General features: G+C 41.6%; 2 protein-coding genes and 1 non-coding gene across 4 annotated transcripts; 1 reads left to right on the forward strand and 2 right to left on the reverse strand.

Moving 5' to 3' along the window:
* Window positions 1-147: 147 nt before the first annotated feature.
* rps20 (ribosomal protein S20) lies at window positions 148-2348 on the reverse strand. Its single transcript, XM_061093652.1, has 4 exons — window positions 2235-2348; window positions 1232-1331; window positions 978-1051; window positions 148-372 (listed from the first exon to the last, which is right to left on the reverse strand). Exons 1-4 carry the CDS (start codon window positions 2235-2237, stop codon window positions 190-192), a joined length of 360 nt encoding a protein of 119 aa, XP_060949635.1. The 5' UTR covers window positions 2238-2348; the 3' UTR covers window positions 148-189.
* LOC133027310 (small nucleolar RNA U54) lies at window positions 1120-1185 on the reverse strand. Its single transcript, XR_009683270.1, has one exon. It is a non-coding gene; the product is annotated as a small nucleolar RNA U54 (small nucleolar RNA).
* A 426-nt stretch (window positions 2349-2774) lies between the features above and the next one.
* LOC133027095 (ankyrin repeat and SAM domain-containing protein 6-like) lies at window positions 2775-12941 on the forward strand. 2 transcript variants are annotated; one of them, XM_061094121.1, is made up of 18 exons: window positions 2775-3399; window positions 4127-4339; window positions 4450-4630; window positions 4851-5001; window positions 5974-6018; window positions 6547-6751; window positions 6929-7035; window positions 7712-7863; window positions 7989-8226; window positions 8381-8430; window positions 9082-9276; window positions 9374-9536; window positions 9646-9866; window positions 9971-10163; window positions 10914-10981; window positions 11233-11349; window positions 11630-11726; window positions 11853-12941. In XM_061094121.1, exons 1-18 carry the CDS (start codon window positions 3068-3070, stop codon window positions 11900-11902), a joined length of 2778 nt encoding a protein of 925 aa, XP_060950104.1. In that variant the 5' UTR covers window positions 2775-3067; the 3' UTR covers window positions 11903-12941. The 2 variants fall into 2 exon arrangements, with proteins under 2 accessions (XP_060950104.1, XP_060950105.1); XM_061094122.1 differs by having other exon boundaries at window positions 11630-11714.
* Window positions 12942-14932: the final 1991 nt, after the last annotated feature.

The following is a 14932-nucleotide window of genomic DNA, read 5'->3' on the forward strand; positions in this document are numbered from 1 at the left end:
TCTGTTGCAGTTCATTAATGAATCTATATAAAATGTCACCAATTCACCACTTATCAAATATCACAGTGAGGTTAGGCTTATGATTCATGATTGATTTACTGTTTAATATCAGTCACTCATACACATCAAGAGGCCAAAAACACCACATCAGTTTTCTTTTTCATTTCTTTAATGATTCATCTGCATTGTTTATGCGTCTGCGATGGTAACTTCAACCTCTACACCAGGCTCGATGCTGATGGAGGTGATCTGCTTGACGATTTCAGATGGGCTGTGCAGATCGATCAGGCGCTTGTGGATCCTCATCTGGAAGCGATCCCATGTTTTGGATCCCTCACCACAGGGGGTCTTCCTGGTGGTGATACGCAGAGTCTGGGGCAAAGCAGAGAGACAAGAATTTAGCTTGATCCAAAGTGAAGACCCTGAATAAACAGTCAGTGTACCCTTCCTGTGTGGCACAGAGGTCGTATTAAAACTATGTTTTAAAATTAGGAGCATGTACTGTGTTACTTGCATGTTTTGTAAAGGAGTTTAACAATCTTCTGAGTGTAAATTGTACACAGTTCCAGCTTCCTGCTCTAATTAAGCCTGAGCTTTAACAAATACATTGAGAGTCTTCAAATACAAAAGTGTGTAGAATAAATTATTTTAGCATTGTGCACTCTTGGTTTTTGACATACAAGACAGATCTCAGCTGTTTATAATTAGCAACAAAGGATTTTAAGACAGATGTGAAAAGCAGGAAGAGCGGATACAAAACTTTAGAGAAACCTTAAGAAAATGGTAGAGATTGAAGAGTTTTTATTATTTCATGTGTATATAAGTTCAAACAACCAACATATTTTGATTCTCTACAGCACAAGTGTCCAGTGGTCATCTTGTGTTGGGTGCAGAACTCTCCTAAATTACTTTTAATAGACAAAATGTGTTTCAGCCTTGCATTAGAGTAAATGTGTCTGGCCAGTGTCCTTCAGTACCTTGGTTGGCATACGGACGGGTCCTTTCACCTTCAGGTTCTTCTCCTTAGCACCACGGATCAAGTCTGCGCAGACTGAGGGTAACAAAACAAATTCAAAGTTGAGATGCCAGAAAACATCAAATCACTACATGATATTATAAGCATAGCTCAGAATAGCGTATAAATCGACATAATTTATCCGATGGCATTTATTCTCCTCATCGCTCAGGTCCATTATTCATTCTCTACTTTTAATATTATTAGCTTAATTACCCTTCTCCAGAGACTTGACGTTGCGGCTGGTGAGGGTGATGCGGATGCGATGGATGGCAACCTCAGCCTCCACAGGGGCCTTACCAGTGTCCTTGAAAGCCTGTTTGTGCAGAGAAAAGAGTTATCGAAACTGTATCACTCTCTGAACACCCAATGAGAGGAGTAATGGTATCTTGTGTACATATAGAAGCTGATTAGCCAAGCAGTTTTACAATTAAAAATATTAATTATGTTCACTAAATCCTTAGACATTAGAGAACTGTGAAGTTGCTGCTGAATGTTTTTCTTAAAACCTAAATTTGCTCCAGATGCATTATGACTTTACAACCCACTTGATATTTACGTAGTGACATGAACGCAGCACCGGCTAAAGAGCACGTGGTGCCAACATTTTGAGAAACTATTAAAAAATGCTTTGTGGGTCAAGTAGTCCATTAAAATTGGGTTTAAGAGATTCTCACGAGTTCTGCGAGCTAGCGTTTGTCTAGATGCTCGTTTAAGGTCGTTGTTTAAGTAGGATGAGTTTCCTTGTCACAGACGACTTCAAACAGGCCATAACGTCACAGACGACTTCAGACAGACCATACAACCAACATGTATCTAATATTAGCATTATAATTCGTTGTATACGCCTCGATTCTATCGTTTTGATTATCCATTAGCATGAGAACAAGACACTTAATTTTAAGTATTACCTTCAATAACATACATCTGGTGCATTGTTAAGTTTGCCGAGCAGTAGAGTTCGCTCTTAAGACTCACATGAGACAGTGGAGTTTGCTGACTGGAGCTACAACAGTAACATTACACATAATATAACTCAAGTCGGTTTTGTGAACGGGATGTGGCGGGACGTATACTTCCCGCGATGGTAGCTACCGGTGCTAGCGTTAGCCTCGACACTCCGTGGAATTCTCAGGAGAAAATTCGCATATAAGACGATAATTTCGACATTTAAAGCTTTTACAGGACACAACCACGTCCTTGTATGAAAACCACGTACCATGGTGATTACTCCTGACCGACTTATTCGGAAGAAATGGAAACGAACAGCGGTGAGCCAGGAACGTGCACTACGGCGTGGTCAACTCTTCAGCAAAAGAACGATCAGAGGCCGGACCCCTCCTTTGTACGGTCCATCCGGGTTCCTGGGTCTTCTTCTTTAGTTTAACTTGAACTGTGAACCACAGCGACACTTATCGGTGGCCACACCACGATGCAGGTTCTAACTGCCCTCAAAACCAATGATACTGACACATCCGGTTCGTAAAATCAAAATCAAAATGTAAGAAAAGTGAAAACAGGGAAAAAGAATTGAGCAATTTTAATGTTTTATGACCAGCTCTGTCATTTAATCACAGATATAGGCTGAATAGTACTGAACATACTATGCACTACATACTGTATTGTGTTTTACAACAGACACATGCCGTGTACTACAGCATCTAGCGTTTACAGAGTCAGAGTTTAAAATCACTGATGCTTTTGTTTTAAAAGGTGACAACGGAAGTTGATTGCTTTGCTGTGATTTGTGAACGAGTAACGGAACCGGGGCTGTGCCGGTACGACAGGTCCGAACTGTTTGTTTTGTCGGAGCAAGTTTTTGCAGAAAGTTTCATGAAGTGTGTCAGAGAAGAAGAAACGGAAGAAAAGGAAGAAGAAGAGGAGGAACGAGGATAAAGAGAAGATGAAGGACGGTCATGCTCCCGTAGACTAAACTTTTATTTCACCGTGCGTCATGATTTCTAAACACAGGCCGCCGCAGACTGACAGGAGAAACTTTACGAAAACCCATATTACTTTTAATGGAGACGGAATGACGCCGCAGATGAAGAGATGAATTTCGGGGTCGCCGCCGATTCCCTGCTGCTTTTCCGTGCCTGCGATGAGGGGGACTACGAGACGGCCCGGGGCATCCTGGAGCCCGGAGCCCCGAGAGAGTCCGGGCGGCAGAGCAGGCTGCGGTCCGAAGCGGGCTCGGAATGCTGCGGCGCCGCGGACATGTTGTCTCTGGTGCCGGTGGACTGCACGGACGAGGAGGGCAACACCGCCCTGCAGTTCGCCGCGGCCAGCGGACACGAGAACCTGGTCCGGTTCCTGCTGCGAAAGGGAGCCTCGGTAGACAGCCGCAACAACTACGGCTGGACCCCGCTGATGCAGGCTGCCAGGTAGGTGGAACTCTACATTGTGAAGTGATGGTCACACCAGTCACACCAAAGTCCATTCAAAATCTGCTCAATTTAGTTGTTGGCATAAATGTTTATTTTCAATTTTCACATGTCAAGTTCTATATATTTGGGTTCAGATATGTATTTCTGTTTTCTTTGTCTAAAGCAATTAACAATAAGGTTCATGGTTAAACTGTAAAATATCAAGCAATATGTTATAAATTGCCATGTTCTTGATCGGCTGATATATAGTACATTTTCTACCAAATATCAGTATCGCATCGGCCACACATATTGGTGGGCCCCAACAACATTCATAACAGGGTTTTGATTTGAATTAATCAACTTCAATTGCATTTTCATTACCCTAGAATAAGAACTTAACATTTACATCAGGAGCCGATGCTCTTCTAGAGTCCATCATGTTGCACCTCCTAGGATCAAGAAAGGACTTCTGTTTTTCCAGGGCTGTACCTGAATTTCATCACTTATATGATATTGGTCTTTTCAAAACAAATGGTGAACAATTGGTGCCTTTTTTTCCATTTTGACCGTCCAGCTAATTTTTTCAACTACCAGATTCTTAACCCTCTTAGAGTTGATTGGCCTCAAAGAGGAGAACCAAAATAAAAATCTAATGCATGATGAAACATCTTAATGTGGGGGAAACTAGATATTTTAGATCCCCTCCCTCTCTTATTCTCCTGTGTCTCCTTTCTCCTGCCAGGTTTGGTCACTTGACTGTTGCACACATCCTGCTGGAGAACGGAGCTGAGATCAACGGACGGAACAGGCTGGGAGCGAGTGTCCTGACTATGGCTGCCCGTGGGGGACACACTCACGTAATCAAACTACTCCTGGAGAGTGGGGCCTATGTGGACGACTATGATCATCTGGCTGTCACTGCAGAGGCGGTTTCCAATGGCAACAACAGCTGCAGGTTTGGGCTGTTTTTTTAAGCCCACACTTAGAATAAAGCAGAATTCAGTTTAGAGATTGAGATTAGAAAACATCTTCAGTCTCTTACTGGTCTGAATCCTTTTTCCACAGTGCGGCTGGTCCTGAAGGAGGAAGTTGCAGAGAATTCATGGACATCACAGCCTTGATGGTGGCGTGTCAATTTGGCCACGAGGCCACGGTGCGCCTGCTGCTAGAGTGGGGCTCCGATGTCAACTTTTCCCAGAAGACCACTGGCTGGGGACCACTCATGGTGGGAACCATCAGTGGGAAGGTGAGACTAATGACAAATGGTTGGTTGGAGGAAGCAAAAGATGAAATGTACATTATGTTTAATTTTTAATTGCATGTGCCACTTAGAATAGGTTCGGCGTACGTTTTGACTTAACTCATAACAAAGTAAAAGCTAAAGTCTAGATGGAGTAATATCTTGGCACTGTTTATGAATCCAACTTCTGTAGCAGGAAAACAATTAAGTTGGGTCTGTTTTGAAGGTGGTTGTAGCTCAGCAGTTGGTGGAACGTGGAGCTGACCCAGATCGAATCAATGTTTTGTCTAAAACGGCATTTGAACTGGCCATGCAGCTGAAACAGAGAGACATCAAGGCCTATCTGGACTCCATCACCACTGTCCGACCACAGACAGGTAGGACCCCACTCCCAAGCATGGTCATGATTGAACACAGTAATGTCAAAGCGTGCTACTGTACTTCGTTTACAGTGTATGTAAAATTATATAGAGTGTATGAAAAAGGCAGCATTGTTTTGACAAATGACTACACTATAAAATCATCGGTGAATTATTATACAACATGGTAGTATTTATGATCATACAAATTAATAATTAAAAGAAAAAAAAACTGAATACAATTTAAGTATAAACACAATAAAATAAGACTTTATCAAAAACCGGGCTAAAGAGAGAGGTTTAAAGCTGGAGTTTGAAGATCTCAAACACTTCCAGCTGTCATCAGGTCGTCAGGTAGAGTTTCCCAGCGGCTTGGAGCATAAAAGCTTAAAGCTGCCTCACCAAATGATTTTGTTTTGCACTATGGAACAGCTAACAGACTCATACCAGAGGACCTGAGGAGCAGTACTGGTTCACTGTGAATAGACATAAATGCTGGTGTAACGCTGGTTTAACAAGACGTGTTGCTCTGTCTCTACCTCTTATGTGTGTTTTGCCACAGTGAGTTTAGGAGTCTTGCGTTGCAGTTAACACTGAAGTGAGAGAAAAACCAACAGTCTCTCTATCTTTGATGTTCAAAAGGTCTTCTCAGCAGAGGATTTGGGACAGTTTAGTTGCAGCGTCATGTGCAGGGATCTTTAAAAATGCTCCTTTTTTTCTCATGTTCTTTCTCTGTTTTAAAGTAGTGATTATTGTTTCTGTACTTAACACCTCCCATTAACACACACACACACACACACACACACACACACACACACACACACACACACACACACACACACACACACACACACACACACACACACACACACACACACACACACACACATTGATGGTGCTAAGCAATGTGGAGTTTTGGCCAGTAGAACTGTTGTTTAAAATGATGTCAGACCTCTCTTCTCCTCTCAGTCTTCGCTCATTTCTTCACAGATGACGAGAGACGAAGACCAGATGTGTTCAGTGCCCTGAAGTTGGGTAAGTAAAATTAAATTCATGTCCTATCTAGCAACGGTAAAGAAAAAAATTCCTTGACTCGCCCGTTTATTTGGATCAGCACCAAATGTACAAGGGCTGAAAAAAGACTATCCCTATGAAACCACATTTATATCTGCTGGACCTGGATTTTTATTTTGATTTGCACCAAACTGCAAACACATAGATATCACTCCCCTAAATATGGGACAAGATCCATAAATGATTCCATGAGGAATCTGTGAAAATGGCAGAAAACACTAAATCTTACAATGTTAAAAGAAATTATGAAAAAATTCCTGGATCTGCCTTTAATTAGTTCCTCTATGTCCCACCCTTCCATCAAGTTTTTTGGATATCTGTTCTGGAGTTTTTGCGTAATCCTGCAGAGTGAACATATCCTCCTTGGCAGAGATAAAAAACAAAATCCCAAGTAAACAGCATTTTGGCCGAGGACATTGACAAAAAAACACAGTAAAGTCCATACATTTGTATAGAAATTAACCATATCTATTTGTTATGCTGACTCAGGGAATTCCCAGCTAGTCAAAGAGATCTTGGAGGAGGATCCTACTCAGGTGAATTCATCCAGCCAGGAGGGAGCGTCACCTCTGATGATGGCAGCGGTGAGCGGCCAGTTAGAAGTAGTCCAGCTGATGGTGGAGAAAAATGCTGACATAGACAAACAAGACGGTGTCCATGGGTGGACTGCACTAATGCAAGCCACCTATCATGGGTAAGACAAGGCAAATGAGGGATAATGGTGATAACGTTACCCACATTTGAATTAAAATAGTAAATTGATCATTTAATGGATCACTCTATTTAGTAAAAACAGGGAATTTGATTGGATATATTATTTGATTATGTACTTGCACACATTCTCTCCTCTCTTCTTCCTTCCTTCCTACAGTAACAAAGACATAGTCAAGTACCTGCTGAGTCAAGGCGCTGACGTCAACCTTCGAGCTAAGAATGGATACACAGCCTTTGATTTGGTTATGCTGTTGAATGACCCAGGTACTCATTGCTCTGTTCTTCGGTGCTTCAGGAAAATGTTTAACTAAACAAAAAGAAGTATTTCTGAATTTGATATGTGATATTTGATTTTGAATCTGAGACCTTTTATTAAATGAAATACCAAATACCTTTTAAAATGTTAATATTTGTTTTATTAAAATACATTTGACTAAAGGCCCATTTGCTAACTTTCTCCAAAGCTTTCAACCACATCTCATGATCTTCCATTGTCTTGAATATTAGTATTTTTATAAGTGTTTCTTAATAGTACTAAAGAAAAACCTCCAACACAACTAAAGTTGTGTTGGAGGTTTTTCACACCAACATATTCTATCATTAATTTGAGAAAATATATCATAATGATAAGAATCATTAGCTGCAGCCCAAATAATTTGTCAAATTGCACTCAACTAACTCAATCATCACTGTTGTGTGGGTTTTGATTGAAAAGCTGTGGTTTCAATGGGGACTTCAACACAAGTCATTCATAAAGAAGGACAACCAGAAAGCTGAAATCATTTTCTAATGAAATTATGACGGATTTGTCTTTATTGTTACAAACATGGAAGGAAACACTTGACACAATCTCTGCTGTGTAGTTTCCATGGCGTTTGATTATAACACACTGAATCCTCAATTCTTTTTGAATCTTTTTGTCGACTTTGGATTTTCTCAGACACAGAGCTGGTGCGTCTGTTAGCATCAGTGTGTATGCAAGTCGATAAAGACAAGTCGAAACACCGTGGCAGAGCCTTAGTGACACGCTCAAAAAGTCGGCAGTCCCTCAACAACGTCCCTGTGCCACCTGATGACAAGGGAGGCCTTAAGGTAAAACACACATCCTGTTAAAAAATATTCTGTGTATTTGTTAACGCTGTAAATAAAAAATCATCATTAAAAGGTATGGAAACTATATACGTGATGCTTACATGTTTAACTGCACCCTCTTACAGTCCTGGTGGAGTAGGATGTCAAATAGGTTCCGGCGGCTGAAGTTGACTCACACCCTGAGGCACGGCCTATCGTCCAATCGCCTGGCTCCATTCCCAGACGATGCTGAAAGTTCACTGGATGCAACAATGAAGGCGAGTAGAAAACCTGGTGCCGTGACTAACGGGGCGCAGGCACCAACTCCAGCCCTGGGAGGAAACGACGTCAGCACGGCCTGGGCTGTCAAGAGCAAAGATACTGGTGAGCCATCGTGGTAACGTCAATCTGTTAAACATTAATGACGCCATATGTTTAGTGTAAATGTAATTGTTTCATATGTACGTGATCCATGTGGTGTTCATAATAGGACAGGCAAGAGAGACTGTGTAAATGTGCTGTATGATCCGTTTTCCAGGGCTTTGCAGGTCATCTTCGGAGAAGGAGGACTTCCTTATAACCACACTGGTAGGAATATCTTTTAATTGTGTTTCATTGTAGATTTCATCAAACGTCTTTAACAAAATAAATTACCTAATAGAACCTCAGAAAGTTAGAGAGCTTAGCTGGACTTGTTTCAAACTGTTTTTATGGCGTTTTGTGTCGTAGAATATATTTGAAATTAAGTAACTAAGTCTGACGTAGACCTCGGCTGAGACAAATAATAGCCAAGTAGGACCCCGACACTGATTCTTTTTTTGTGTCTGTACCCAGGTTTTCCCCTGATTACAGGCAGGTTAAGTGAAACAAATCAAGAAGATAGCCCAGCCAATGTGACAGAACCTGACCAAAGCCTGAATATCAATAAAAACAAACGTCTCTATCTTGCAGCATTCATCCTTCCATAAGTTCTGACTAGGGACCCTGCCTGGCCCACCTCTGACCTCGATACTGGTTACAGGTTCACTGGACGGATAGTTTAAGGAAGAATGTTGCCAAATTATTGAGTGTAGATTGCTGTGCAAATTGCTGTCTTAATACTTCCTGAAGCAACTGTATGTGTAGATTATGTATGGGGTTTAGTGTTGGTATTTAAACTTTTTTACAATACGCATATTATTTGAACAGGTGTTGTATAAATAAAGATTATTCTTATAATGTGTTTTCTATCTCCTGTAGTTGAGAAGTGGTGCGCCTTTGACCCGTCTGCCCAATGACAAGCTGAAAGCTGTGATCCCTCCCTTCCTGCCGCCATCTAACTTCGAGCCGTGGAACTCAGACCGTTCACGTCTCCTCAGGGAGGGAAAGACTGAAGCGCCACGCCTGCCCATGCCGCCCCAAAGGAAACTAAACAGCAGTGGAAACTCAGATATCGTGAGTGTTTGTATGTGATGGAGTGGAGCTTGTGAAACCCCTCTCTGAATTTCGTCATCATTTGCTATCATCTCCTCCTCTTTCCTTTATTTATCAGACGTCTATCAGTCGTGTGGTTAGCAGGTCAATGAAGTTCCCCAGCATCACAAAGGGGCCCTCCTCCTCCTCTCCTTCTAACTCTGGTCACTACCACTCCCCCCACTCCTCCGGTGGCTCCAATGGAGTGGCAGGGCTCAACCGGGACTCTCACAACCGTTCAGGTTCCCACAAACACAAATCAACTGCAAAACACAGCCATTATCTGCAAGCATTACAACTAAGTATGATATGTTAACTATTATCCTTTCTTTGACTCCTTCCATCCACCAGGGGGCAGTGCAGACAGCGTTCTCTCCCAGATAGCAGCCCAAAGGAAGAGAGCAGCTGGCCTTATAGATGTGAAGGTCCAAGCTCCAGAGAAGCAGCAAAGCCAGTCACAGAGCCAACCCCCACCGCCAGCCCCAGCACCTGGCCTGCCGCTGCCTGATATCAGCCTCCCTGACATCCAAACTCACACAAGCCTGGTCTCCTCCGACATCCACTCAAGAAGGGTTTGTGTTGTGTTTCCTTACTGATATCACTGTGACAAGTGTGTTGGAAAGCCAGTTGACATGTCATTGAAGTGGTGTTACTGTCCTCCTTTGTTACTTTGTAGAAGATGGAGTTGAAGAAGAGACCTCAGTCAGGGAATTCCTCCACCTCCAAGAGCACGTCCCCCACCTTGACACCGTCTCCTTCCCCAACGCCAAAGGCTCCTACTGGGCAGGGAGACTCTCTGTCCTCAGCCTCTTCCCATCCTCGCTCCAAGAGCAGTGGAGGCTCCAGCAGTGGGACCATCACTGATGAAGGTAACAACACAGTGAACTCAGGGTTACTCTGGAATTATTGTGTCATAGTAGGGAGACCAATAGATGTTGATAATCCACTAGGGGTGGATGGTACACCTGTGTCATAATCATAATAAGGCATTTTATTTCCCCCAAATGTTCAGTTGTGGTTTGAATACTTGTCCTTATACAGTATATCTTTCTAGCTAATGCAAAATTAAAACAAAGTTGTTATATCAGCATCTGCCTTCATGAAAGGGGCATTGTAAAAAGAGAACAGCTCCACTGATCAAATAAAGCATAAATATTAAATCTTAAAGAGTGTCAGAAACAGGCGGTGTCACAGAGGCGGGCACAGGAGAGGAAATACTTGTTCCACTAATTGAGCATAGGGGTCAATAAAGATCAAAAATAATGTAGTGGAAATAGAAAAACAATTTTCTTGTGCTGTATGTGCTAAATTATTTCTGCTAGTCTTTGTTAGTGACAACTTGATGATTCCAAGAGTTTATAAGTTACATTAATGTAAAACAGAGTCTAACTTAGTTGGTTAGACCTTTAATGCAACTTTATTATAAGAACGCCTCAATCATATCTCTTTACATCTTCACTTCTATATATAGTTAAAAGACAAAATACTGAGATTTTTTTTAGCCATATGGCCAAGTTCGACCAGACACGAAAAAAATCTACCGGCCACATGTGCCAAGTTTTTAGCACTTGCATCACATCATAGATTAATTTTGTCTTTGTTTTCTTTTGGAAAAACAGATGAGCTGTCAAGTATCTTGAAGAAACTGTCCCTGGAGAAATACCAACCCATATTTGAGGAACAGGAGGTATTCTTTATTTTGTGTCCAAAACATTTTCCTTCATCTATAAAGTCTGTTTTCCTCCTTTCTTATAGTAGAGTTTGAGTTTTTAGTTGTCAGTGCGAAGGGAAGGGTTTTCCCCTGACTGCATCACTAAACAGTGTCCATCGGTACTGCATGGAACACAGTATACCAGAGTTATACTTGTGTTAAATGTTTAATTCATAGCATGTTTCATATAATCTTTTGACCCTTGTTCTTCTTTTCCCTCCTTCTAGGTGGACATGGAGGCGTTCTTGACTCTGACAGATGGCGACCTGAAGGAGCTGGGCATTAAAACAGACGGACCCAGACAACAGATCTTGGCAGCCATATCAGAGCTCAATGCTGGAAAGGTTCATTTAGTTCAAAATAGAATATACTGCTATGCTATGTGTTTTACTTGTAGTGGTGTTTCCAGTGCTCTCCAGTCCTCTCTCATCTGAATGTATGGTCTTTCCACTTCAGTTTTTTCTTTCAACATTGTCTTGTAGCAAACTGTTTAGCCAGCAGGGACAGATCAAGTTATTTTAAGCAAACAACTTACATGGATACTTTATAAACAGACACTTTTTTTCCTTCGGGAATGTCATATTTTCCTACAAAAAGCTGTGTATATTTGTTGGCTGTCACCAGGGTCGAGAGAGGCAGATTCTTCAGGAGACCATCCATAACTTCCAGTCGTCCTTTGGTAGCAGTGCCAGTAACCCGAGACAACCAGGTGAACCACGCTGTGAGTGTAACATGTTAACACTAGGTTTTGCACTTGATGCACTGAAGCGAGTACATGCAAAGACAAAATCATAATCTCTCCCTCTACCGCTTTATCTTCTTCTCTCTCTCCGCTTGCCTTTATCAGCTCCAACAGGTTGGATGAGGCACCAAGTTCGTTCATCCAGCAAGAGGTAGCCAGCAGCCCTGATATTCCTGAGGGAATTCACCAAAGGTACTTCAAAATAAGAGTGACGTTGCTGCTGACGAATTACCATGGGGAAAATAAAATGGAGTTTCCTGGACGATGGTGTCTCAGACCAATAGAGGACACTACAACAAAACGACCAAGCAGTCCCTGATACTCTGCCTTTACAGGACTTCGCTGAAACCAAACTACCTTAATGTTTTCCTCTTAAAGCAGAAGCGGAGTGACGCAGGGCTGGCTGAGTTCAGCACCCTGCCTTGGTTGGACAAAGCACGACATGTGTGGCAAATTGTTTGCCATAATGAGTCGGTTGTCTCAAGTTATATGGAGGTTAGAGAGCAGTAAGTGTGAGCCTGAAGAGTTTGTTTTATCTTATCTGAAAAAATGTGAGAGATCCAGCTTATGTATTGTTAAAGTGGTAAATCAGGTTAAAGAGAGATTATAAGTTTGATATATATTATTACCTAGTAATAATGTGACTGTCGAGCAATTTAAATGACTGAAAAGCTGCAGAATGAGGAAAACTAATGAAGAAAGTTAAAGGGACAAAGCCAAACTATATTTTTAGTCATCCAGACAGCTTTTTTTGGTTGTTGTCTTGAATGTCTTGAATTCACGAACCACTGCGTAAAAAGAAGATTTTCTGTCAGGAATGTGCTGTTATGATGTAATTTTTTTGACTGTTTGAGATCCTGTTGGACTTGAGATGAGAAGATATTGGCAAAAACATTTTTGGGAGCATTTTACAAGCAGTTAAATTTTTTTTTTGGAAGAGGTACATTTAGCAAAAGTATCCACTGAGCATATTCTATGTTTCTGCATCTGGCTCCAGCATTTATAAGACGTTGGATCGATATTCAGACAGATGGAGCCGCTATATCAGGTACTTACGATCCATGTCTTAAATCCGAATGATGTGCTGTGATGAAGGTCAGGATGGGTCAGGTTAAATATCAGATGATAGCATATCCTGTTTAGTCATGTAATGTGTCGGAAAAACATGAATAAACACACTGTGCTCTTTTTAAACGGACTCTGCATGATGACTTGAAACAGAAATCAAATGTGTGTCCAAAGTTAAAACTGCAAAAATTAAACAAATTGAACTGAAACAGAATTTATTGTTGCTTGGGTTGAAGAGGTTGGTTCAGTTCTGCTTGTAGTAAAATGATACTATATGTAAAAACAAAAACCATTATGTAAAACCATCTGTATGCCACAAGATGGCAGCGACCTTCTCTTGTTGCAATAAATGACCACAGTGAAACTGTCGAGCTGTAGTGAACTCTTAAAGACCCTGCTCTGCATATGTTCAGTCTAAGGGCTCTACTTCAGTGTGGCAGTCACATTAAAGTGAAGAAATATGACTTCGTTCTCTGGTTAATGATTTATTTTTATCCTTTGCAGTAAAACTCACTCTGAATTATGTATATACACTCAGGAGTTTTGCTGCTAAAGCCTTGATTATTCTGGTGCGATCAGTAGAATACGTCTGTATTTTTAATATGGATCTATCTGAGCAACTTAGCCGGTTAGTTGACTCAGCGATACTTCATTTTTACATTACCATCATGAATTGCCACGTGTAGCCACGATGTAAATAGGCTCAATAAATAAAACAAGGCTGTAGTCTCCATGTCAATTGGTCAGCTGGATATTGGATACTGACTTACCTGCCACAAAGTCCTACTCGTGCCAACATGTATAAAACTTGGATTTCAGCAGATGAAGGTGAGAAGGGCCTCTTGTGTCAGACTGTTCATGTACGCTGAGAAACCTGTGTGAAACACACAGTTTGAACCTGGACCTGATTAATGCTTTTAAGGATTCTCAGTAGCAAGTGACGTTTCAAACATGTTTGTTTTTGTTTGCTGAAGCTACTGTTACCATGTGAGCAACAGCAGCTGAAAAATGTGTTGGTTTGCAATGACTGCGATTGCCTCAAACCACTTTGACCAACATTCAGAAAAGCAGATCAACCCCAAACACGACCAAATCGCAACACACTGCCGTTGCTGAAATGATTATTGATGACCTGGTTACAGACTGGCCCGACAGGCAGGCGACAGGGTTCCTGCAGAGTTTAATGAAAAGCATCGCTCAGTGCAGGGAAGCTTTCCTCTCCAGGACTGTGGCAGATTGAGTGCTCAGACGTACAGTACCATGTGTGAGCTGTAACAAACTGGACGAGAGAGAGAAATACATTTGGTATTTATTAGCATCACTGTGGCATGTGGGCAGCAAATGGCGTGACTCATTCAGTTTCCCCTCATATTGTTTTCACTCACATAAGGTTTTTGTTTGGAATGAATAATATTTAATTGCGTTGACTGTAACTGTCAATACGGTAGTCATGTTGTCAGAAACTATGGACACAGATGCATGGAGGTCACAGACTCAGGGATGTTAGTAATAACTCAGAGAGAAGACAGTCACTTCATTAAGGAATAAAGAAATAGAAACCGTAATGTTTTCCTTTTTTGAGGAATTTGAACCACCTCTGCTACTAGGGAAGGTGTCTGCCTCATAGGTTTCAACTGGTCTAGTCTGTGGTAAAACCGGCTGATAAAAGGAACTTGATTCTGTCTGAATCCAAACTCTAAATTCAAGAGAACTCACGGAGCATACAGTAAGTATCGATTGGAGCAGTTAATCATGATGTAATGATCGTGGGAGAATGTGTCTCACTTAGCTTCTCTCAGGACTCCTGTCACTGTTTCAAAAGAAATATACAGTTTAAATCTTCTTGAATTGTGATGATGCTTTGCTCCATCACGGTTGTGTGTGTAAACTTTTAGGCTGAGATGAAATGCAAAGGAAGTTTCTTCCAGTGGTGCCACATTTTGCCAACGCCAATTCTGTCGGATATAGAATCCTGCTGGCGACAGCTGCGGCCGGAGGTAGTATGTTTTCAGGTTGTCTGTCCGTCCCATACCTGGAACACCTTGAGGGAATTTCTCCAAATTTAGCACAAGCATTTGCTTGGACTGTTAGATTTTGAAAGTCCATTTCACTGTGAC

Source organism: Limanda limanda, chromosome 20 (genome assembly GCF_963576545.1).
Source record: "Limanda limanda chromosome 20, fLimLim1.1, whole genome shotgun sequence".
In the NCBI taxonomy this organism is placed as follows: Eukaryota; Metazoa; Chordata; class Actinopteri; order Pleuronectiformes; family Pleuronectidae; genus Limanda; species Limanda limanda.